Raw genomic sequence first — 23,625 nt, 5'->3', positions numbered from 1 at the left:
GAGAAATGATTGGGGGTTGAAATTACGGTTCGAAATTGCTGGCAAGTTCACCCCACTGTAAATGCTGCCTTGAATTTCTGCTGCTTACAAAGCAGATTTTTCAAGTCCTGGAGTCTCTGCTGCCTGGATCCTTACCCAGGAGAGCAAAGCTGTGATTATCACAATGAAATGCAATGAATGCGCTTTGATTCTGCTTATCTTTCATTTCGCTAATGTTCGGAAAAGGGCAGGGTCCCTAAATGCGGAACAAGGAGCATTTCCTCTTCAGCATTTACTGTAGAGGATGAATCACCTGGCGCTTGGCACCAGGCTTGGTAGGGCCAGCTAAATTGGCATGATCCCTGCCCTTTAGCAGTTTACAAACTCAAGCTACGGGGTTCCATTTAGAATGAAATACTGTCATTGCCAATTTGTTAAAAGGGATCTAAAGGTGACACAGTGGTGCAGGGCTGGGAGGAGAGTGGGGTGACTTGCTGCAGTTTTCTCCTCTGCATACCTGGAGGCGACTGTTGATGATGGTATTTGTTAAGCGCTTTCTCTGTGCCAGGTACTGTACTAAGTGTCCCCTCCACACTTCTGCTGCCCTGTTGTCACCTTTGCCCCAGCGGCTCCTATCACTTGGATGCCGATGCCGTTCTCGCCCCTACAGCTGGCACTGTCCCACTCCCATGCCTGTCCTCTCTTTTGCCGAGTGTCTTTGGAGGCCATAGGCTGTCTTGGGCTGAGAAAAGGCTGGGCAAAGCAAGGGAAAGGAACCTGGAGGAGAGAAATAACAATAACATAATCATAAACAATAATCCTAATAACTTTGGCATTTGTTAAGTGCTTACTACGAGCCAGGCACTGTAATAATAATTGTAGGGTTTGGTAAGCACTTATTGTGTGCCCCTCACTAATAATAATAATGTTGGTATTTGTTAAGCGCTTACAATGTGCAGAGGACTGTTCTAAATACAGGGTAATCAGGTTGTCCCACATGAGGCTCACAGTTAATCCCCATTTTACAGATGAGGTAACTGAGGCACAGAGAAGTTAAGTGACTTGCCCACAGTCACACAGCTGACAAGTGGCAGATCGGGATTTGAACCCACGACCTCTGATTCCCAAGCCTGGGTTCTTTCCACTGAGCCACTCTACTTCTCTGTACTGTGTACTAAGCGCACGGACACCTACAAGCAAATCAGGTTGGACGCAGTCTCCGTCCCAGATGGGGCTCACATTCTCAGCCCCCATTTTACAGATAAGGTAACTGAGGCACAGAGAAGTGAAGTGACTTGTCCAAGGCCACACAGCATGCCATTCCCACCTTCGGAGAGAGAGTCCCTTCGGCACAGAAACCAATTCATCCCCTGTCCTGGAAATATATGCCCTAAAACTTCAGGTTTTATTATTTTAACAGAGCTCAAGGTAGGTGCACATAGGATAATTTCACACACATCAGACCTCGGGAGAAGCATCGAACAAGGGGACCGCATCACAGAGGTCCTGCCTTCTTGTTTTTATTTCTGAATGGCCCTTTGTTTTCTTCTCTTGCTTCCTGTTGTCTCAGCCCACTTCCTCTTTTCTATTTTTTTTGTCTGGTTCTAATGGCTCTCTATTTTTCTTTCCCAGGCTCCCGGTTCTCTTTTGAGAAGGTACATGTCCTAGTGGACAGAGCACAGGCCTGGGAGTTAGAAGGTCATGGGTTCTAAGCCCGGCTCCACTTGTCTGCTGTGTGACCTTGGGTAAGTCACTCTACTTCTCTGGGCCTTAGAGCCCTCATCTGTAAAATGGGGGTTGACTGTGAGCCCTATGTGGGACAGGAACCGTGTCCAACCCGTATCTACTCCAACGATTACCATAAAACCATAATTATTATTTTTTTTGTTATTGTTTTATTCTCACCCACTCCCTGCCTGTCTGCGGCTGAAGGGAGGAGGAAAGAAAAACGTTAGAAAAAAGTCTTACCCATTGGCTTTGAGTCTAAATTGGCCCCACTCTTGCAAGTGCTTGATCCCAGGAGGTTGATTCATTAGAGAAGCAGCATGGCTCAGTGGAAAGAGCTGGGGCTTGGGAGTCAGAGGTCATGGGATCGAATCCTGGCTCTGCCACTTGTCAGCTGTGTGACTGTGGGCAAGTCACAACTTCTCTGTGCCTCAGTTCCCTCATCTGTAAAATAGGGATGAAGACTATGAGCCTCACATGGGACAAACTGATCACCCTATATCTACCCCAGCGTTTAGAACAGTGCTCTGCACATAGTAAGCGCTTAACAAATACCAATATTATTATTATCCCTAGTCAACCTTGAGAAGTGAGGTTCCGGTCACTGTTTTATAGGCCTGAATTGCCTCAGTGAGATCCAGACTGAATAGTGACACTCCCCGCCCCCCACCTCTAGATTGTAAGCTGGAAGGGAATGTGTCTGTTATATTGTTATATTGTACTCTCCCAAGCGCTTAGTACAGTGCTCTGCACACAGCCAGCACTCAATAAATCCGATTGACTGAATGGGGGGATGAGCAGGTGGCAAGAATATCCAGTCTTCTCAGGAACTCTCAGTTCCAAAGTCTCTTAAAGATAAATATTAATAATAATAATAAAAATGATGGCATTTGTAAGCACTTACTATGGGCCAGACACTGTACTAAGTGCTGGGGTGGACACAAGCTAAGCGGGTTGGACACAGTCCTTGTCCCTCGTGGGGCTCAGCGTTTTGGTCCCCCTTTTACAGGTGAGGTAACTGAGGCACAGAGAAGTGAAGCGACTTGCCCAAGGTCACACAGCAGACAAGTGGCAGAGGCAGGGCTAGAACCCAAGAGCTTCTGACTCCCAGGCCCATCCAGGCCCATCCTCTCTCCACCACACCACTCCGCTTCTACAGTTTACACCTCCAGTTGGACTGTTTCCATGAAGGTGGATTGGGGGGAAACTGATTCTCCATTGGGGTTTGGAGCAAGATGGGTAATGACTTGAGCATAGCCTCAACTTGGACACAGCCTCTCTGGGACTGGAGTTGTAACATGGGGAAGGGTAGCTTATTGGCAGGCTACCTCTATCACTCCATTCATTCACTGTCGTATTTATTGAGCGCTCACTGTGTGCAGAGCACTGTACTATGCGTTTGGAAAGTACAATTGGGCAACAAACTGAGACAACTCCTACCCAACGACGGCCTCACAGTCTAGAAGGGGGGAGACAGATACCGAAACAAAACAAGTAGACAGGCATCTACAGCAGCAATATTAATCAATAGAATTGTAGATGTATACACATTAATAAAATAGAATGATTAATATGTACATAGATACACAAGCGCTGCAGGGAGGGGGGTAGAGCAGAGGGAGGGAGTCGGGGCGTTGGGGAGGGAAGGAGGAGCAGAGGAAAAGGGCGGCTCAGTCTGGGAAGGCCTCCTGGAGGAGGTGAGCTCTCAGTACGGAAATGATGACGCTAATGATTCAGCCAATGGCTTAGAGACCCGAGAAGGGGAAAGAGCAGAGGCAGAGGAGAAAATAATGCCTTGATGCTGATGACTTAGGGGTGTGAAACTGGCTGGAACTCAATCCAGTGCTTAATACAGTGCTCTGCATACCATAAGTGCTCAATAAATAGGGAAGCAGCGTGGCTCAGTGGAAAGAGCCCGGGCTTGGGAGTCAGAGGTCATGGGTTCGAATCCCAGCTCTGCCACCTGTCAGCTGTGTGACCGTGGGCAAGTCACTTCACTTCTCTGTGTCTCAGTTCCCTCATCTGTAAAATGGAGATTAAGACTGTGAGCCTCACGTGGGACAACCTGATGACCCTGTATCTATCCCAGCGCTTAGAACAGTACTCTGCACATAGTAAGCACTTAACAAATACCAACATTATCCTTAAAACTCACCTCCTCCAAGAGGCCTTCCCAGACTGAGCTCCTCTTCTCCCTCTACTCCCTCTACCACCCCCCCTTCACCTCTCCGCAGCTTAACCCTCTTTTCCCCCCATTTCCCTCTGCTCCTCCCCCTCTCCCCTCCCATCCCCTCAGCACCGTACTCGTCCTCTCGACTGTATATATTTTCATTACCCTATTTATTTTGTTAATGAAATGTACATCGCCTCGCTTCTATTTAGTTGCCATTGTTTTTACGAGATGTTCTTCCCCTCGACTCTATTTATCGCCATTGTTCTTGTCTGTCCGTCTCCCCCGATTAGACCGTAAGCCCGTCAAACGGCAGGGACTGTCTCTATCTGTTGCCGACTTGTTCATTCGAAGCGCTTAGTACAGTGCTCTGCACATAGTAAGCGCTCAATAAATACTATTGAATGAATGAATGAATTATTATTTATAAATACGGTTGAGTGAATGAATGAATGTTGTTGGGTAAGATAAGACTCCAGAATGGAGATTGGGCAGAGTTGAGTGAGAGGGAGTTCTGAAGAGCTGGTTGGCAAAGGACTCAAGTCAATCAGTTCTAATAATTTTCCTCTCCCCCAGGATTGTTTTAGTTATTAGTCAACTGCCACTGCCTTCACAACTCTATATTGCTACTCAACTCCCCTTTAACTTCTTTTTGTAAAATGGTATTTTTTAATCAATCGATGGTATTTATTGAGTGCTTACTATGTGCAGAGCTCTCAGTGCTTGGGCGAGGATCCATTGCCTGCCCAAAATAAGCTCACAGTCTTAAGACGTGCCAGACACCGTACTAAGCCTCGGGGGAGATACGAGCTAATCACACAGTCCGCGTCCCCACACGGGCCTCACGGTCTTAATCCCCATTTTGCCGATGAGGTAACTGAGGCACAGAGAAGTCAAGTGAGTTGCCCGAGGTCACAGAGCAGATAGGTGGAAGAGCAGGGATTAGAAGCCAGATCCTTCTTTGTGTTTGCTTTTCCTGTCAAGGTTTCACAAATGGAAAGGTTCCCTCCCACCCCGCAGCCCTTACACAAAGCCACACTGAATGCCGTTTTCAGTAACAGCTTATGAAATGGGTGTGGACCCAGCAGCGGATATTTCTGTGTCTCCACACAGATAGCATTTTCCGAGAATCAGGATCGAAGCGGCACGACCTAGGGGAAAGCGCACGGGCCTGGGAGTCGGAGGACCTGGGTTCTAATCCCGACTCTACCACTCGTCTGCTTGGTGATCTTGGGCGAGATGTTTCACTTCTCTGTGCCTCAGTTACCTCATCTGTAAAACGGGGATTAAGACCGCCAGCCCTACGTGCGACATTGACCGAGGCCAGTCTCGTGTCTATCCCAGTGCTTAGTACGGTGCCGGGCACATAGTAAGCACTTAACAAATGCCATTAAAGAAAGAAAATCCATACCCCAGCTGTCTCCCATGAGTTTGGGCCAGTTCCCTGCACACAGTAGGCCCTCAGTAAATACTACTGATTGATTGTACTGCTGGGGACAGGGGCTCCAAGAAAAAGTGTGGGTGGCTCAGCACAACCTGTCGTTACTGCTGCAAAAATAAATCAAGCCCATGTCCTGTTGCTGCAGGATGTTATCTTCCCCCAAACCCCAAGTGCTATGAAATCCCATCAGCTCTGGTCTGTTCTTTTGTGGAAGGATATATAGCAGTGTCAATTGCTGGCCCTCTCGGTGACCTGCTAGAACACTTAGGGAAAGGACGCTTGGTCGGAATGGCGACGGCCCTGAGAAGGTAGTCTGCCTCGTTTTAATGGTAGTAGAAGTGGGTGAGAGCATTTTAGGAACGCTCACCCACGTGGAAGCACATGGGGCAGCAGGGTGGCCTAGTGGAAAGAGCAAAGGCCTGAGAGTCAGAGGACTTTTTGGTTTCTTATGGGAATAAAAGTAGGTAAGCGCGCATTTCGACAACATTCACGCATGTGGACGCACGCGTGGAAGCAGTGGGGCCTAGTGGAAAGAGCACGGGCCTGGGAGTCAGAGGACCTTTTTTTTTTTAAAAAAAAAGATATTTCTTAAGCGTTTACTAGGGGCCAAGCACTGTACTAAGTGCTGGGGTAGATACAAGCTAATCGAGTTGGTCGCAGTCCATGTCTCACACGGGGCTCACAGTCTTAATCCCCATTTTTACAGATGAGGGACTTGAGGCACAGAAAATGATAGTAATAATAACAATGGTATTTTTGAAGAGCTTACTATATGCTGTTCTATGCACTGGGATAGATAGAAGGTAATCAGGTTGGCCCACGTAGGGCTCATAGTCATAATCCCCTTTTTACAGATGAGGGAACTGAGGCACAGAAAAGTTAAGTGACTTGCGGATCCGGGATTAGAACCCACGGCCTCTGACTCCCAGGCCCGTGCTCTTTCCAGGAAGCCATGCTGCAGCTGTTCTGGTTAAGAGAAGTTAAGTGACTTGTCCAGGGTCACCCTGCAGACAAGTGGTGGAGCCAGGATTAGAATCTTCTGCCTCCCAGGCCCATGTTCTATCCACCAAGGTCATGCTGCTTTTAATCCCTGCTTGGCCGCTTGTCTGCTATGTGAACTGGGCTTCACTTCTCTGGGCCTCAGTTCCCTCACCTATAAAATGGGGATGAAGATTTATTTTGCTAATGATGTGTATATATTTGTAATTCCATTTAGCTCGATGATATTGACGCCAGACTACTTGTTTAGTTTTGTTGTCTGTCTCCCCGGTTAAGACTGTGAGCCCGTCTAAATTGTACATTCCAAGCGCGTAGTACAGGGCTCTGCACATAGTAAGCGCTCAATAAATACGCTTGAATGAATGAATGAATGACTGAGAGCCCTATGTGGGACACCTGCCGGTCTCACCTTCACAATATCACCAAGATCCGCCCTTTCCACTCCATCCAAACGGCTATCTTGCTGGTACAAGCTCTCATAATATCCCGACTGGATTATTGTGTCAGCCTCCTCTCTGATCTCCCTCCTGTCTCTCCCCACTCCAATCTATTCTTCATTCTGCTGTCCGGATCATCTTCCTACAGAAACACTCTGGGCATGTCACTCCCCTCCTTAAAAACCTCTGGTGGTTGCCCATCAACCTTCGCATGAAACAAAAACTTCTCATTCTTGGCTTCAAAGCTCTCCATCTCCTTGGCCCCTCCTACCTCACCTCCCTTCTCTCTTTCGACCGCCCACCCCGCACGCTCCGCTACTCTGCCGCCCACCTCCTCACCGTCCCCCATTCACGCCTATCCCGCCGTCGACCTCTGGCCCACATCCTCCTGCTGTCCTGAAATGCCCTCCCTCCTCACCTCTGCCAAACTAACTCAATTCCCCTCTTCAAAGCCCTACTGAGAGCTCACCTCCTCCAGGAGGCCTTCCCAGACTGAGCCCCCCTTTCCCTCTGCTCCCCCTCCCCTCCCACCCTCTGCTCTTCCCCCTTCCCCTCCCCTCAGCACTGTGCTCATTTGTATATATTATTTATTACCCTATTTATTTTGTTAATGAGGTGTACATCCCCTTGATTCTATTTATCTTGATGATGTTGTCTTGTTTTTGTTTCTCTCTGTTTTGCTCTGCCGTCTGTCTCCCCCGTTTAGACTGTGAGCCCGTCACTGGGCAGGGATCATCTCTATCTGTTGCCGAACTGTACATTCCAAGCGCTTAGTCCAGTGCTCTGCATAATTAAGTGCTCAATAAATACTTTTGAATGAATGAATGACAAGGAATATGTCCATCCTGATTACCTCCAATCTACCCCAGCATTTAATGTAGTGCCTGATACATTGTAACTTGTAAACAGATACCAAAAAACAAACACCTTCCCTGTTTATAGAGCCATCTGCCAACACAAAAGACACCTTGACAACTGTTATCTCCGTTGTGGTTGTTGCTAGGTATAGGGAAGGGAAAATGTCCTGGTGTTAGGGGCATGTGAACTGGTAAGGGGAGGAGGGATGGTCCAGGGGACCCTCTCCCTTTTCCACTGCCTCAGGCCTACTGGAGAGTTAATCTGATTTTTCTTCCTTTTATCTTTCCCTGGCTTATTTGTTTTCCTGTTGTTGACAGTTGATCACGCCACCCAATCGGTGTTTTTTCACCAGTGTTACCTGTTGTGTTCCTTTTGGATCGCTCTTGCTCCATTCTTGGAATGTTGACACACGTGTCTGACTTATATATGCACCAACCCAATGTCTGAAGGAAGAAGGCTAGCAGTCACACGGGGCGGTTACATATCAATGAATGGGGTGGCAGGTAATCCGGAAACAAAACCTAGACCTGACTTGTTCTTTAAGGATCTCAGATCTATATCTTTTTGGATCTCAGATCCCTATCTTTTGGAATAGGGCTGGGAGGGAAGAGTTGGGAAAAAGTGTCTTGTGAACTCCGACTGGGGCAAAACACTTGGAAGATCCCATTCAGACCAGTGGTGGAAAGGAAACTACTTGATCTGGGAACCTCAGCCTTTATTTCTGTCCCTTGTAATCTCTAGACTGGGCGGGGACTGCGTCTGTTAATTCTGTTGTATTGTACTCTCCCAAGCGCTTAGTACAGTGCCCTGCACATGAGCTTGGCACAGAATAGTGCTTGGCACTTAATAAGCGCTTAACAAATACCATCATCATCATTGTTATTATTATTATTCTTATGACCTCCCTCTAGACTTGAGCTTTTTGTGGGCAGGGAATGTGTCTGTTGTTATATGTGTCTGTACGTGCTCAGTACAGTGCTCTGCACACAAGTGCTCAATAAATACGATTGAATGAAAGCAGTGCTTTGCACACAGTAAGTTCTCAATAAATACGATTGAACGAATGAATACAGCGCTTTGGACACAGTGAGTGCTCAATAAATACAATTGAATGCAGTGCTTTGCGCACAGTAAGCGCTCAGTAAATAAGATTGAATGAATAGTAAGCACCCAACAAATACCATGGATTATTTGAAGTCCCTGAATTTAGTTGCCTCCTCTCCCCCCTCAACCCCTCATTTCCACCCCTGATAAGAGCTTTATGGTTAGGCCGGAGGAATGGAGTAAAGAGAGAAAAACACAAGATTTCGGCCTTCTGAGTAAGTGAGACTCCAAGACTGGAGGGTGCCAGGTTCCAAAGGAAGATGAGTGGAAGAGCCTGAAAGTCCCATTCCATCCCCTCTAGACTGTGAGCTCGTTGTGGGTAGGGAGTGTGTCTGTTGTTGGATTGTAATAATAATAATTGTGGTACTTGTTAAGCGCTGACTTCATGCCAGGCACTGTCCTAAGCGCTGGGGTGGATACAAGCAAATGGTGCTGGACACTGCGCCGTCCCATGCGGGGCTCCCGGTTTCAATCCCCATTTTCCAGATGAGGTCACCGAGGCAGCGCTTAGTCCAGTGCTCTGCACACTGTAAGTGCTCAATAAATGGTGATGATGGTATTTGTTAAGCGCCTACTACGTGTGAAGCAGTGTTCTAAGCGCTGGGGCGGGGATACAAGGTGATGAGGCTGTCCCACTTCATCCCCCTTTTCCAGATGAGGTATCTGTGGCCGAATTGTCCATTCCGAGCGCTTAGTCCTGTGCTCTGCACATAGTCAGCGCTCAATAAATACGACTGACTGAACGAATGAGGCCATTGAGGCCCAGAGAAGTGAAGAGACTGGTCCAAAGTCACCCGGCTGCCACGGGGCGGAGGTGGGATTTGAACCCACAACCTCTCACTCCCAAGCCGGGGCTCGTGCCACTGAACCTCGCTGTCATTCATTCATTCTGTAGTAATAATAACAATGATGTCGGTATTTGTTCAGCGCTTACTACGTGCCGAGCACTGTTCTAAGCGCTGGGGGAGATACAGGGTCATCAGGTTGTTCCACGTGAGACCCCCAGTCTTCATCCCCATTTTACAGATGAGGGAACTGAGGCCCAGAGAAGTGAAGTGACTCGCCCACAGTCAACCAGCTGACAAGTGGCAGAGTCGGGATTCGAACCCATGACCTCTGACTCCCAAGCCGGGGCTCTTTCCACTGAGCCACGCTAGTATTTCTTGGGCGCTGACCCTGCGCTGAGCACTGGCCCAAGCGCTTGGAATGGCTAATTCTGCAACAGAGAGAGCACCATCCCTGCCCACTGCCGAGCTCCCAGCCTGTCGCTCACTACGCGCCAACGTCCGGCCGGGCCGCAGCGTTTCGCAGGCCCCACGTGCCTCCTGGGCCACGCGCCCCCCCCACCCGGCCTTCGGCGCTAGGACCCCGAGCGCCAGGAGGGCGGGGTGGCGCGCCGGGCCGCGCGGAGCGACGTGCGCCCGGGCCAATGGGGACGGAGCTCCCGGGGGCGGGGCGGGGCCTCCGCCAATGGGGAGAGGGCGCTGGGGAGCCGCCCGCTGACGCGCGGAGCGTTCCATTGGGCCGCGGTGGGCGGCGGCCGGCGGGGAGCCGGAGGACGGGGACGCGGCGGCGGGGGGCGGGGGAGAGCGCTGCGCTCCCCGCGGATCCCCGCTGCGGCCCCTCCTTCCTTCCCTCCTCAGGTAACCGCCCGCCCGGGGAGGCTGCGGGTGGCCCCGGCCCCCCCCCCCCGCCGCGGGGGTCGATGGGTCGGGCGGGCCGGGGGCGCGCGGCACGTGGCGGGGGCGCCCCCGGGGGACGGGGCGGTGGTCGGCGCGCGCGGGGGGGGGGACACAAAGAGAAGGCGTCTCGCGCCCCCCTCCCTGCCCTTTGCCCTAGATATTGGTTCTTTCCCAGAACCCCCCGGGGTGGGGCCCCATCTCTGCCCCGGCCTCGAATTCCTGCTTGGAAAACTCAGGTGAGGCCCCCCCCCCCCCATTCCTCCTTCCCAGTCCTTCGCCTTCCATCCCTTTTTCCACCCCGGGACCCAAAAGGACCCCCCAGACACGGTAGGTGCCACCCACCCTCATCCGAGACCCAAGAACCCGAGGCCCGAGCCCATGGGGATGCTCCTCTTCCCCTCCCTTTTCCCACCAGGAACGGTCCTTTCTGCACTTTTAACGAGACGCCGTCATCCCTATCCAAGCGCCTAGTACAGTGCTCTGCACATAGTAGGCGCTCAATACGTCCGCCGGAATGAATGAATGAATCTCTCACCTCTCGCCACCCGCCGGCCTCACCTCCCGCCAACCCTTCCCCCTGCCCGACCCCGCTCCTCGGCCTCCGCGACGATGGCCTCAGACCCGACGATGGCGGGAGGCGGGGAGCCGGGCCGGCCGGACCTTCCCTCGGGCCGGCTAGAGGAGACGTAGCGGACGGAAGAGCCGTTCCTCGCCCACCGGGGAGGTTGGGTTCGAAAACTCCAGCCAAGCCGGAGGGCGACAGATGGCGGAAAGCGTGGCCCGTTTGGCCGGAGAGGAGGGGGGACGGACGGGACCGGGAGCGCCCAAGGAGGAGGAGAAGAGACCTCGCACGTCCTTTTCCCCGTAATCCGCCGTTCACTAGGGACCGGGATTCCCGTCACGCTTCCCCCGGGAAGGGGCACTGAACTCCGCAATAGTCCAAGGGCCTGATTTTCCTCTTCGGCTTTTCGCAGGGGCAGCGACAGGACTTTCGACGATGCCTGACCCGGCGGCGGCGGGCGTGGTGCCGCGGGTGGGTTCGGTCCGGGCCGCTGGCCTCCTGTGATCGCCAAGGCGAGCGTGCACAGGTGCAGCCATGTCTGTGATGGTGGTAAGGAAGAAGGTGACGCGGAAATGGGAGAAGCTACCGGGCAGGAACACCTTCTGCTGCGACGGGCGAGTCATGATGGCCCGGCAGAAGGGCATCTTCTATCTCACGCTCTTCCTCATCCTGGGGACGTGCGCTCTCTTCTTTGCCTTTGAGTGAGTTCAGATTGGAGATTCGTTGCCTAACTGTGCTGCTCCTCCTGCCCGTGTTGCATATCTAAAATGATTACCGCGTCCTGGGCTGGGAAAGAAATTTCCCGCTTGGGAGTTTTTTTGTGTGCGGGGACTTTGGGTGTTCTTCCCCATCCTCCGAAGCCAAGGGGTGGGACTTATCCCTACCGATCGTAGCTCACGTCTCACGGTCGTAGCCGCGGGTTTGAACCCTTGGGCGTCTTGGGTTCCACTTCCTCCTTTCGTCCGAAAAAATGATTCAGATCGGGTGACACGGTTTCTAGAGAGCGGATTTAATGACCGTACTCACTCGCTGTTAAGAGACCCTACAGAATGAGGTCGGGAGAAGTAACCTTTTAAGGTGACATCTTGGTGGCGTAGTCTGCCCCGAATCTTGGACCGTCCTGCACTTTAAAGTCCGGGAGAGGAGAGTTGCCTCGAGGCGAGACTGAAATTTGCAAAGTTCTCAGCCTAAAAGGTGGTCCGTGTTGGAAACGGGAGGCGTGATGCACCGAACGCTCTCCTTCATCCCTGATAACTGAAGTTTGTTGTGGTAGGGAAGGTAGGAGAAGCAAAGGAGGGGCCTCTCTCGGGTGCCAGTTGGTACCTTGGCAAGTTAAACTGCTAAGTGGCTCCTCGGTTATGGGGAAAAGAGTCCTAAAAGGAAGGCTATTTTTGGCCTGCTGCTGTCGATAATTAAAACTGACCGTAATCTCTTGGGGGCTAGTTTACACCCTGTCTCCTTGAGGGCTGAAGCTCTGAGCTTTTCCTAGCCCCTCGGGGGACGGGCATCGCCGTCCCCGAGCTAAACATTGTGAACACTGACCAAGGGTGGGAGAGGGTCTTTATGATTGCTGCGTACCTAGGGTCGTCAAAGAGGGATGCACCGGGGGGAGTGAAGATAGTCGTTGTAGCGAGGATGGAAAAGAGAAGTCTCTAGAGGCCACAGTAGAAGGCTCATTTGCTGCTGGCTGTGGGAAGCTCATAAAAAAGTGATCCCTTGGGACACCTGCATCTCGGCTAGGTCTCGTGTGTGTTTGTGCTTGTTGTAGTTTCTCCTTTTCCCTTCCCGGTTCCCTGTGAATTACATTTGCTTTTCCTTTTATCTATAGAAGAGCCAAGTTTGAACTCTCCCCAGGTGAATCACCAACTTTTTATAGGGGCAAAATATCACCGTGGGAGATGGCAACCTAGGCCTTCTGCCCAGGCCCAGAATGAGCTGATAATCCCGGTCTTAAAACACCCTCTGGTTTGATCAGTTGAGAGACACCTTGTTTTAGCGCTCTGCTCTTTTGGGTAAAGGTCTCGTATAATTGGCTTTGCTGCCATTTAGAGATAGACCTGAGTACGAAGTTGCTTTGAGAGGGCATTTTATTAACATACCTGGAGGTCTCTGGGGATGAAACATACAATTACCGTAGTTATTCAGTGACAAAGACCTCCTTCGTGGAAAATCAGGTTGAGTACTGTCTGTCAGAATGGCATTTCTAGAGTACCCGCTTCTCCTGGGATGAAGCCCCAGGTATGAGGTGTGTGCTGCCTCTAAGTTCCTCCTGGCCGGTTGACAACCTCAATATTTCAGAGGTGGATGCAAACAAGGTCTCAAAGGAGAGGAATGAGGAAGTAGGAGAATCCAATCCGATGATGCCTCGAGTAGCAAAGCCTCCAGCATGTTTGTATTATGACTTCTTTAATTGTAACAGAGAATATGCATACTTTTTTTGGTGATATTTATAAAGTGTTTACTATGTGCCAGGCAGTTACTAAGCGCTGGGGTAGATACACCTATTCAGTTTGGACGTAGTCCCTCTCTCACCTGGGGCTCACGGTCTTAATCCCTGTTTTTGAGATGAGGGAATTGAGGCACAGAGAAGTCAAGTGACTTGCCCAAGGTCACACGCAGCAGACAAGTGGCAGAGCCGGGACTAGAACCCGGCTCCTCTGACTCCCAGGCCCATGCTCTATTCACTATGGAGAAGCAGCGTGACTAGTGGAAAGAGCACGTGCCTGGAAGTCAGGTGACCTGGGTTTTAATCCCGACTGTACCAATTGCCTGCTCTATGCCCTTGAATGAGTCACTTAATTTCTCTGTGCCTCAGTTTCCTCAACTGTAAGATGGGGATTCTATTCTTCCTCCTACTTCAGACTGTGAGCCCCATGCAGGACAGGGACTGTGTCTGACCTAATTGACTTGTACCTACTCTGGCGCTTAGAACAGTGCTTGATACTTGGGAGTCAGAGGTCATGGGTTCGAATCCCAGCTCTGCCACTCGTCAGCTGTGTGAGTGTGGCAAGTCACTTAACTTCCTTGTGCCTCGGTTACCTCATCTGTAAAATGGGGATGAAGACTGTGAGCCTCACGTGGGACAATCTGATTACCCTGTATCTACCCCAGAACCCCAGAACAGTGCTCTGCACCTAGTAAGTGCTTAACAAATACCAACATATTGTTATTATTATTATACTTAGTAAGCACTTAACAAATACCATCAAACAAACTAGACCATGCTGCTTTTCTGAGGGCTCCCCCTTGCAGATCCCTCTTTTCCTGGGCCATAAATCACGCACTTTTAGCCCCTTTCCCCTTCCACCCTTGGTGTTGGTGATGGGGAAGAGCATTTTAAAAAAAATGCATTTGTTAAGTGTTTGCTGGATCTCAAGCACCTTCTTAGTGCTGGGGTAAATTCAAGTTAATCGGGCCAGATACAGTCCTTGTCCCACATGGGGCTCACGGTCCGAAGTAGGAAGGAGAATTGGTACTGAATCCCCATTTTGCAGTTGAGGAAACTGAGGTACAGAGAAGTTAAGTAGCTTGCCCAGGAGCACCCAGCAGGCAAACGGTAGAGCCAGGATTAGAACCCAGGTCCTCCGACTCTCGGTCACATGCTTTATCTATTAGGCCTGGTGGCTTCTCGCTATTCCATTTTTAATCCTATTCTTCATAATAATTGTGGTATTAACTGCTTACGGTGAGCCGGGCATTGTACTAAGCGCCGGGGTGGATACAAGCAAATCGGGTTGATCCAGCTCCTGTCCCGCATGGGGCTCACAGTCTCAGTTCCCACTTTAAAGACGAGGAAACTGAGGCCCAGAGAAGTGAATTGATTTGCCCAAAGTCACACAGCAGACAAATGGCGGAGCCGGGATTAGAACCCATGACCTTCCGACTCCCAGGCCCGTGCTCGAGGTCGTCCTGTGTATAAGGAACTCGGGCTGCAGTTTAGTACAGAACTGTGAACACAGCGAGTGCTCGGTATGCCCAAGTTCCCAGTGAGGCAAATCTATGTTTTGGTTGTTTTTTTTGAAATCCCAAACCCACATGTTCCCCTCGTCATTTTCCGTCCATCCCATGGGGGTTTGGCAAAGAGTCCATTTTGTGGTAACATGTTGGGGGTCAGCTGAAAGCCGTTCGTTTCCTCCCCGGCAGAAGGGGACCTGGGGTTGTCTGAATGCGTCGTCCAGCCGGCCGCCCGGAGAGCCTGGGAGAGCGCCCGATTGGCAGCTGCTGCCTGGAAGCAGTGGGGTCTCTGGTTGCCCCCCACGCTCTGGTTACCAAGGGAATGGCAGAGTTTTGGGGATCGGAGCTGAAAAACTCCAAAATACTGGCTTGTAATTGGGTTGATGTGTTGAGGGAGGGTGTCCACAAGCGCTATCCCAGCCAGGAAATGTAGGTTTGGCATTGAGCGTTGGGTTTGGCCTGGGTATCCAGAGAGGAGTTTTCTACCAAAAGAAAGCAGGGTGAGAAGTAGTGTGGCCAAGCGGGGAGAGCACGGGCCTGGGCGTCAGAAGGACTCTGCCGATTGTCTGCTGTGTGACCTCGGTCAAGTCACTTTTCTGTGCCTCAGTTACTTCATCTCTAAAGCGGGGATTAAGAATGTGAGCCCCATATTCATTCAGTTGTATTTAATGAGCGCTTACTTGGTGCAGAGCACTGTACTAAGCGCTTGGGAAAGTACAGTGCAACAATAAACGGTGACGTTCCCTGCTCACAGTGAGCTTAGTCTAAGGCGGGGGAGACGGACATCAATACAGATAAATAGAATGACAGATATGCACATAAGTGCTTTGGAGCTGGGAGGGGGAAGAGCAGAGGGAGCAAGTCAGGGTGACACAGAAGGGAGAGGGAGATGGGAAAAAGTGGGGCTTAGTCTGGGTAGGCATCTTGGAGATGTGCTTTCAATGAGACTTTGAAGCGGGGGAGAGTCACTGTCTGTCGGGATGGAGGAGGGAGGGCGTTCCAGGCCGGAGGCAGGACGTGGCGACACAAGCGAGATGGAGGCACGGGGAGAAGGTTAGAACTAGAGGAGCGAAGTGTGCGGCCTGGGTTGTAGAGGGAGAGAAGCGAGGTGAGGTAGGAGCGGGCAAGGTGATGGACTGCTTTAAAGCCAAGGGTGAGGAGTTGTGAGGCACGGACTGTGCCCTACCTGATTAGCCTGTATCTACCCCAGTGCTTAGTACGGTATCTGGTGCTTAGTAAGCGCTTAACAAATACCATGCCGTATTAAAATGCTAGTGCTGTTGTCCCAGCTGTGCGGCGGTCCAGATGGGCCTTAAAGCTTGCCAGTGGAGATTAGCAAGAATGAGAGCAGACCCTGTTAAGGACCTCAATGTGTACTTCACCTGTGGTTGGGGCAAGAGAGGACACCCAGAACATCGGGTGTCCCTCCTGCTTAGATTGTGAACTCCACGGGGGGCCTGATGATCCGGCAACTACCCCAGCGTTTAGTACAGTGCTTGACAGGTAGTAAGCACATAACAAATACCAGTTATTATTATTTTATTATTATTGTTAAATGGTGGACTGACCTAGCAGCGCAACCACTGCAGTCCAGGGAGGGAAGCGGATGTCCCATTGCCATGCTGCGGGACACCGAAGGCCTGCGAGAAGCGCCTGAACGCAAGAACCGAATTGACTTCCTGACTCATGCTATTGACTAATACCCATACGAGGGACTCTTTGAGGTGTCGTCCATTTCGAAGCCATCAGCTTCCTGAACGTGACCAGATTTTCCTGAAAAAGGGCCTTTCGTCTTAACGTGAACGATCTGGGAATCACCTGGAGTCAAGCAACACCTTGACTGCACTCTGAGGCTCCGTCTGTTCCTGATGAAAGGAATGCTCTATTGTGATAGGAAAGGGAAGTTGCAAAGTGGCCGAGGGCTGAGATTGAATGGATTGGAGTTGTGTAGACTATAATTAAACTAAAGCCTTCTGTTTATTCCCAACACGTCTATTGACCGATAACACTGACTCAGCACCTCTAAAGGAGGGACCCGGGCGTAATTATGAACAGAGGGGCCATCACAGTCACGTGCCAGTGATTTTTAAAAATGCGCTAAGTTTGAGAAAGAAGCCCAGCGAAGACTGGAGAACCTGCCGGTTTTCGTGGCCTTCACCACGAGGTTTGAAGAGCTCATTGTGGGCAGGGAATGTGACCCTTTATTGTTGCAGTGTGCTCTCCCAAGCGCTTAGTACAGTGCCCTGAACACAGTCAGCTCTCAATAAATACGATGGAATTGAACTCGCTATTGCATATATGGCCAAACCCGATGGCACGCCTTTCAAGATTTTCAAGCAGGAACAGTAGGATCTGATTAGACGGGCTACTGAATTTTCTCCTCAGACAGCGATCAATCAGTGATATTTATTGAGCACTTCCTATGTTCAGAGCACTGTACTGAGGGTTTGAGGAAGAACAACACACCAGAATTAGCAGACAGGTTTTGTGCCCTTAACCATCTTACAATTTAAATGAAGGAGCAGTGGGGGAATTGCATGGGATTTCACACCCCACCTCCACCAACCGTTATTTCCGTCTTCAAGAAGAAATATAGCGTAGCTTCTCGTTACTCTCTGATGCTAGCAAGATCCCGGCCAGAAAGAATCCTGTTGTGTAAACAGCTGCCCACCTCACTCTCCCAGAACGGCATCGTGACTTTATGTCACACAAAGGCATGAAAGTGATCTCTGTGACATAGGAGATGCAGAAATTCCAGGAGTACCGCCATTCATTAGCCTGACAAGAGTGTTTGGCATCATTCAGAGGGCTGAACCCTGCCAGCTATTGAACAGATTCGACTGCCAGAGAAGTCACAAAGATGTTGACGTTCATTCATGATGGCCGGTCAGAGCAGGTTTGACGGCACCCCGCCCGAACGTTTCCCCATCACGGATGGAATTGGACGGAGCTTTGGGTAAAGCATCCGGTTCTGTTGCTTCAATGCGGCAGTAGCCGAGAAGTCACTTAAGTCACTTAAACGTCTCTTTGCCTCAGTTACCTCATCTGTAAAATGGGGATTAAGTTTGTGAAGCCCCATGTGGGATTTGGACCATGTCCAACCAGGTTAGCTTGTACCCACCCCAGAGCTAAGTACAGTGCCCAGTACGTGCAGTAAGGGTTTAACAAACACCATTTTAAAAAGACAAAACAGAAAAAGCACCCAAAAGCTGAAGTGGCAGAGATAGTTTCTTTAGGCTTGCTAATAACACTGCCAAACCAAACAAAAAAAAGCCCTAAAATCCCATTCCTACACTTCTTCACCGATGTTAGAAAATTATGAAAATCACTGGCATGTGATTGCATTCTCCGAAAGATGCCCTCTGTGTATGATAAAAATTAAATAGTGTTCATGTTTGCCAATAAGCGGCACTTGGGAGGAGACTGCTGTGTCCCTTTGTGTAGGTTTTGCAGACGAATTAGGTAGGATGCATCTAAAGAATCCCAACTGAAAGGGCACGTGCCAGCTCCAGGCGTTGACTCCTTGAGCTGTATTTGAGTTATCCCCAGATGTTTCGTTATCACGCTGATGCCAATTGGGTTTGCTTTCTCTGTTCAGAAAATGGGGGTGGGAGAGAGCTGGCAGAGGGGGAATCTCGAGGCTCATTTGATCTTCAGAATGGCAGAGGATGAGGGGAAATGCCCTGGGCCTACAATATCACCATCGAGGGTGTTTTCGTTTCAGTCCTTTGGGAAACTCATAATCCAAAAGGCTACACACTCTATCCCAAAGTCTATATATTCAGGATCATGGACTAGAAACGTGCCCGTTAGAGTACGTTCAAGTGGTCGTGGAAGATTTTTGTACAGTTGACATAGGGCCATATTCTGAGGAAAATCCAGCTTATTTGCCAAGCTGCACCAAGGAGCTCCATCAATACTCCCAGGTACTGGCATCACAGAGATAAAAAAAAGTTACCAAATTCTGCTACCTGGGCAGAGCACTGATGAATGTTGCACTGAAACAAAGAAATAGAAAACCAGGATGACTTTTGGGATATTCACCGCTAGAATAAGGCATGAAGCAGCCAGCTTCACACCCAGGCTAAAGAGCAAAGAACATCCATGTCGTTCAGTGTTCTTCAAGATTATGAGTGTTGGGACTCGCATCCAGCCTCTCAGATGGATTCAACAACCTCAGCGTCATTTGAGCTATTCTCAAATGTCTTGGAAGTGAAGCGACACTGATGCAACTGTGGAATGATCACAGAGTCTTCTCATGGAGGGGCCATTTAGGGGTGATACCTCCTTTGGGGGTCAGTTTACTGGAGCAGCTAAACCTCTGCATTTGCATTCCATTCCCCTAAGGTCGCCCTGGGAACTGTGATCCCGAAGGCACTTCCAGATTCTCTCTAGGCGATTAGAATCTAAACTAAGTGATTTCTTTGTTTATTTGTTCTGGAAGCTGCAGATGAAGTGTAGTGTCTCTGTCAGCACCTCTTGGCACTCTACAACAGAGGAGGGAGTTGTGTGCCCAAAGACGGTCACCAGAAAACAGATTGATGGCAAGACAAATGCAACTGCATCATGGCGAGGATGATAATGGCATTTGTTAAGCGCCTACTATAATATAATAATGTATTTGTTAAGCGCTTACTATGTGCTAAGCACTGTTCTTAGCGCTGGGGTAGATACAGGGTAATCAAGCTGTCCCACATGGGGCTCACACTTTTAATCCCCGTGTTTTACAGACGAGGTAACCGAGGCACAAAGAAGTTAAGTGACTCGCCCAAGGTCACACAGCAGACACGTGGCGGAGCCGGGATTAGAACCCACGTCCTCTGACTCGCAAGCCCGTGCTCTTTCCACTGAGCCACGCTGCTTCTCAAAGTACTACGTGCTTACACTGTACTAAGCACCGAGGTAGATAGATGGATCGGGTCGGACAGTTCCTGCCCCACCTAGAGCTCCCAACATGAGTCTCGGAGACACACTTAACTTCCAGCCTGGAAGCAATAATTGTCATTGCACAAGTCTACTGAGTCAGTCAGACCTAGGAGGACGATCGGTGACGACACTCTCCCCAGAGCGATTGCCGCATGACCAGGTGATGAAGGGAGACTGCAAGCGGGATGGACCGAGAAAACATTCTAAGAACACACAGCGTGTCGCCAAGTAATGTGGTGTAGCTGGGGAATGCTGGGAACGGGCAGCAGACAGACCCGATTTGGCATGTGGAGATGCCTTTTCGAGCACAGGTATTCTGCAGCCCTCAAGGCAAAGAGGCAGAACCGCAAACAAGAACAGGCTCTTCAAGCCGTAACCGACTCTTAAATGAAAAACGAAGGAAGGGACCTCAGGTCCCACGTCGGATTTTCCGGCCACAGATGGCCATTAACGGCCGTGGCATCTTCGACTCTCCGGGGCAACCGTCCAATGATTCCGGGGCGACTTGTTGAGCTATTCTCATCACAGTCGATGAGCTACGAATGCTCTTGGTTCCCGATCCGAGTGTCGATATGTTGAACGTTCATCTAGTCTGTTCAGCAGGTAGTTGTGGGAACTGGACTCGTGTGATCTTTGGCCTGGCACGTATTCATTTATTTTCTATTTTTTGTTGTTTTCTCCCCTTACTTAATGGAAGAAGTCTGGGGTCCCGCCAGTGGCTAATCAAATGGCTTGGATTTTCACGGGCTGCTGACCGAAACCTTGGAGTCTCTAGCTAACGTCCGTTTCCCAAAACTAATCAGGCAAAAAAGTCGTGCCGTCCTTAGATTTCACCTCATTTCTTTTCCTCTCTGGGACTTTCCGACTTTTCCGCAGCAGTGGACAGGGAGCGCCTAGTGCAGAAACTAGCCGCTTGATCACACAACTTTGTTTTCTTATAAAAGGAATGTTTCGTCTGGGGTATATTAAACATTTTCCCCCTGAAGCTTTTTGTCTTGGAGAAACAGCATGCCTTAGTGGAAAGATCAAGGGACTGGGGGTCAGAGGACTTGGGTTCTAATCCCAGCTCTGCCCCATGTCTGCTATGTAACCTTGGGCAAGTCACTTCACTTTTCTGTGCCTCAGTTCCCTCTTCTACAGAATGGAGATTCAGTACATGTTCTGCCTCCTACTTATTATACTGGGAGCCCCATGTGGGACCTGATGACCTTGTATCTTACCCTAGCGCTTAGTACAGTGCTTGACACATAGCTTTTAGCAAATGCTACGATTATTAATTATTTCCACATAGCTCTTAGCACATACCACAATTATTAATTATTTAAATCATGTGTTAGAGTCCTCTAGACTGTAAACTCGCCCTCTAGACTGTAAGCTGGTTGTGGCCAGGGAATGTGCCTGTTTATTGTTGCATTCTCCCGAGTGCTTAGTAGAGTATCTGCACACCGTAAGCACTCAACAGATACAATTGACCGACTGACTGACTTCTCATTTATAACACTCGCTTCTCCGGAAATGTATCTTCCCTGCCGATGAGGAGCTTGCACTGTAACGCGGGGACAGATCTAAAAATACTTGCAGGGTGATCAGAACTGGTAGTTGAAGATATCGTTGTATATATGTGTATCCCCAAGTGGCGAGGGAAGTTATAAATGTGGGCGTGCTAGAAAGGTGCTGTTGGATTGGTCCAATAGCAACTCTGTATTAACTGTTCCTTCTCTTTAGAAGGATCAGTACACCTCGTCCATCCACCTCCCCCTCACAGTCCCACACTACTTCTGTTCATATCTGTAATTGATTTTAATATCTGTCTCCTCCTTTAATAACAATAATAATAATAATGATTATAATTGTGGTATTTGTTAAGCGCTTACTATGTTCCAGGCACTGTACTAAGCACTGGCGGGAGGAAGGGGAATACAAGCCAATCGGGTTGGACACAGTCCCCGTCCCGCAGGGGGCTCACAGTCTTAGTCCCCATTTTACAGATGAGGGAACTGAGGCACAGAGAAGTGAAGCGATTTGCCCAAGGTCACGCAGCAGCTACATGACAGAGCCGGGACTAGAACCCAGGGCCTTCTGACTCCCAGGTCTGTGCTGTATCCACTAGGCCACGCTGCTTCTCATGCTTCTCTAGATTGTAAGCTCCTCGGGAGCTGGGAAAGTGTCAGTCAGTTGTATTTATTGAGCACTCCCTGTGTGCAGAGCACTGTCCTAAGCGCTTGGGAGAGTACAGTATAACAGACACATTCCTTGACCACAGTGAGCTTCCAGTCTACCAACTCTGTTGTATTGTACTCTTCAATATATTGTACTCTTTCTCGAATTCTCCTTGCCCCCTGCCAGTGCTTAGTATAGTGCCTGGAACATAGTAAGCGCTTAACAAGTACCACAGTTGTACTTAGTACAGTGCTCTGCCGACAGTAAGCACTCAGTAAATGCCATTGATGGAAGAATTGATTGATTGATTGATTGAGGCCTGAACTAAAGCCTTTCCAGGCGGTCAGCGGAGTGGCGGCTCTGGGCCGTGGAGGGCAGGCTCTGCTGCTCTCTCGGCCAAGTTTAATGGCAACCTCTTCCTTCCCCCAGGTGCCGCTACCTGGCGGTTCAGCTGTCGCCCGCCATCCCCGTCTTCGCCGCCGTCCTCTTCCTGTTCTCCATGGCTACGTTACTGCGGACGAGCTTCAGCGACCCCGGGGTCATCCCTCGGGCCCTGCCCGACGAAGCCGCCTTCATCGAAATGGAGATAGGTGAGTGCGTCCAGCTGGGCGTCGAGAGCAGTGTCAGTACGAGTAATAATAATCATGCTAAGTGTGATACTTGTTAAGTGCCAAGCACTGTTCTAAGCACTGGGGGGTAGGTACCAGCTAATCAGGTTGGACACAGTCCTCATGGGGCTCATAGTCCTGATCCCCATTTTACAGATGAGGTAACTGAGGCACGGAGAAGTGAAGTGACTCGCCCAAGGCCACACAGCAGACAAGTAGTGGAGCCGGGATTAGAACCCATGACCCTCTGACTCCCAGGCCCATCCTCTATCCACTATGCCATGCCAGGGAAACGCTGACCTCCTGCTGCCTCTCCGGGAGAAGAGGGAGGGAGGGTTTTGTTTTTTTATGGTATTTGTTAAGCGCTTACTATGCGGCGGGCACTGTACTAAGTGCTGGGGTAGACAAAAGCTAATCAGGTTAGAAGCAGTCCTTGTCCCATATGGGGCTCGCGGTTTGACAGATGAGGCAACTGAGGCTCAGAGAAGTGAAGTAGTTTGCCCATGGACACACAGCAGTGAAGTGGCAGAGCTGGGATTAGAACCCAGACCATTCTGATTCCCTGGCCCGTGCTCTATCCATTAGGCCACACAGCTGTACGTGACCTGGGGGTCCTGCAGGACCTGAGCCAGATCAGTAGAGCTGAACCCTACACATTGGGTTTGAGTTATCCCTTCCTTCCCAAGTCACTTCTCCCTTCTCTGTCCTCCTCTTTGGCGTTCCGGCCCCCGGAGAGGAGCCAGGGGGCCAAACCAAAATGGCTTGGGATCGATTGACTGTTGGGCGGCACCGCCATCCTGGCGGATGGCCCGCCTGTGGAGTGCTGGGCCGACGAGGCAAGCGGTCACGTGTGGCAAAGCCCCGGGAAGTGAGATGAGGGCCACCTCAGGATCCGAGGCCCTGGCTTCCCTGGAAGCAACGAGGCCTAGTGGCAAAAAGGGCACAGATCTGGAAGTCGGAGGACCTGTGGTCTAGTCCCAGCTGCCTCTGGCCTCCCGTGAGTTCTTCGGCAGGTCACTT

The 23,625-nt window shown here is 50.3% G+C and overlaps 1 protein-coding gene across 2 annotated transcripts in view; it reads left to right on the top strand.

The window, feature by feature from the left end:
• The first annotated feature begins 10,256 nt into the window (after window positions 1–10,256).
• Window positions 10,257–23,625, top strand: part of ZDHHC9 (zinc finger DHHC-type palmitoyltransferase 9) — a 33,499-nt gene continuing 20,130 nt past the window's right edge. The window contains exons 1-3 of one of the 2 annotated variants that reach the window (XM_029067565.2): window positions 10,257–10,356; window positions 11,370–11,658; window positions 22,427–22,587. In XM_029067565.2, the coding sequence (XP_028923398.1) occupies window positions 11,492–11,658; window positions 22,427–22,587 (328 nt within the window). In that variant the 5' untranslated portion in view covers window positions 10,257–10,356; window positions 11,370–11,491. Of the gene's footprint in view, window positions 10,357–10,527; window positions 10,632–11,369; window positions 11,659–22,426; window positions 22,588–23,625 lie in introns of those variants that run through there. The other variant, XM_029067567.1, reaches the window with a different exon arrangement.

The sequence above is a fragment of the Ornithorhynchus anatinus genome, chromosome 6 (assembly GCF_004115215.2).
Source record: "Ornithorhynchus anatinus isolate Pmale09 chromosome 6, mOrnAna1.pri.v4, whole genome shotgun sequence".
Lineage (NCBI taxonomy): Eukaryota > Metazoa > Chordata > Mammalia > Monotremata > Ornithorhynchidae > Ornithorhynchus > Ornithorhynchus anatinus.
Note: the sequence above shows the minus strand (reverse complement) of the source record. Positions and strands in the feature narration are given on the sequence as shown.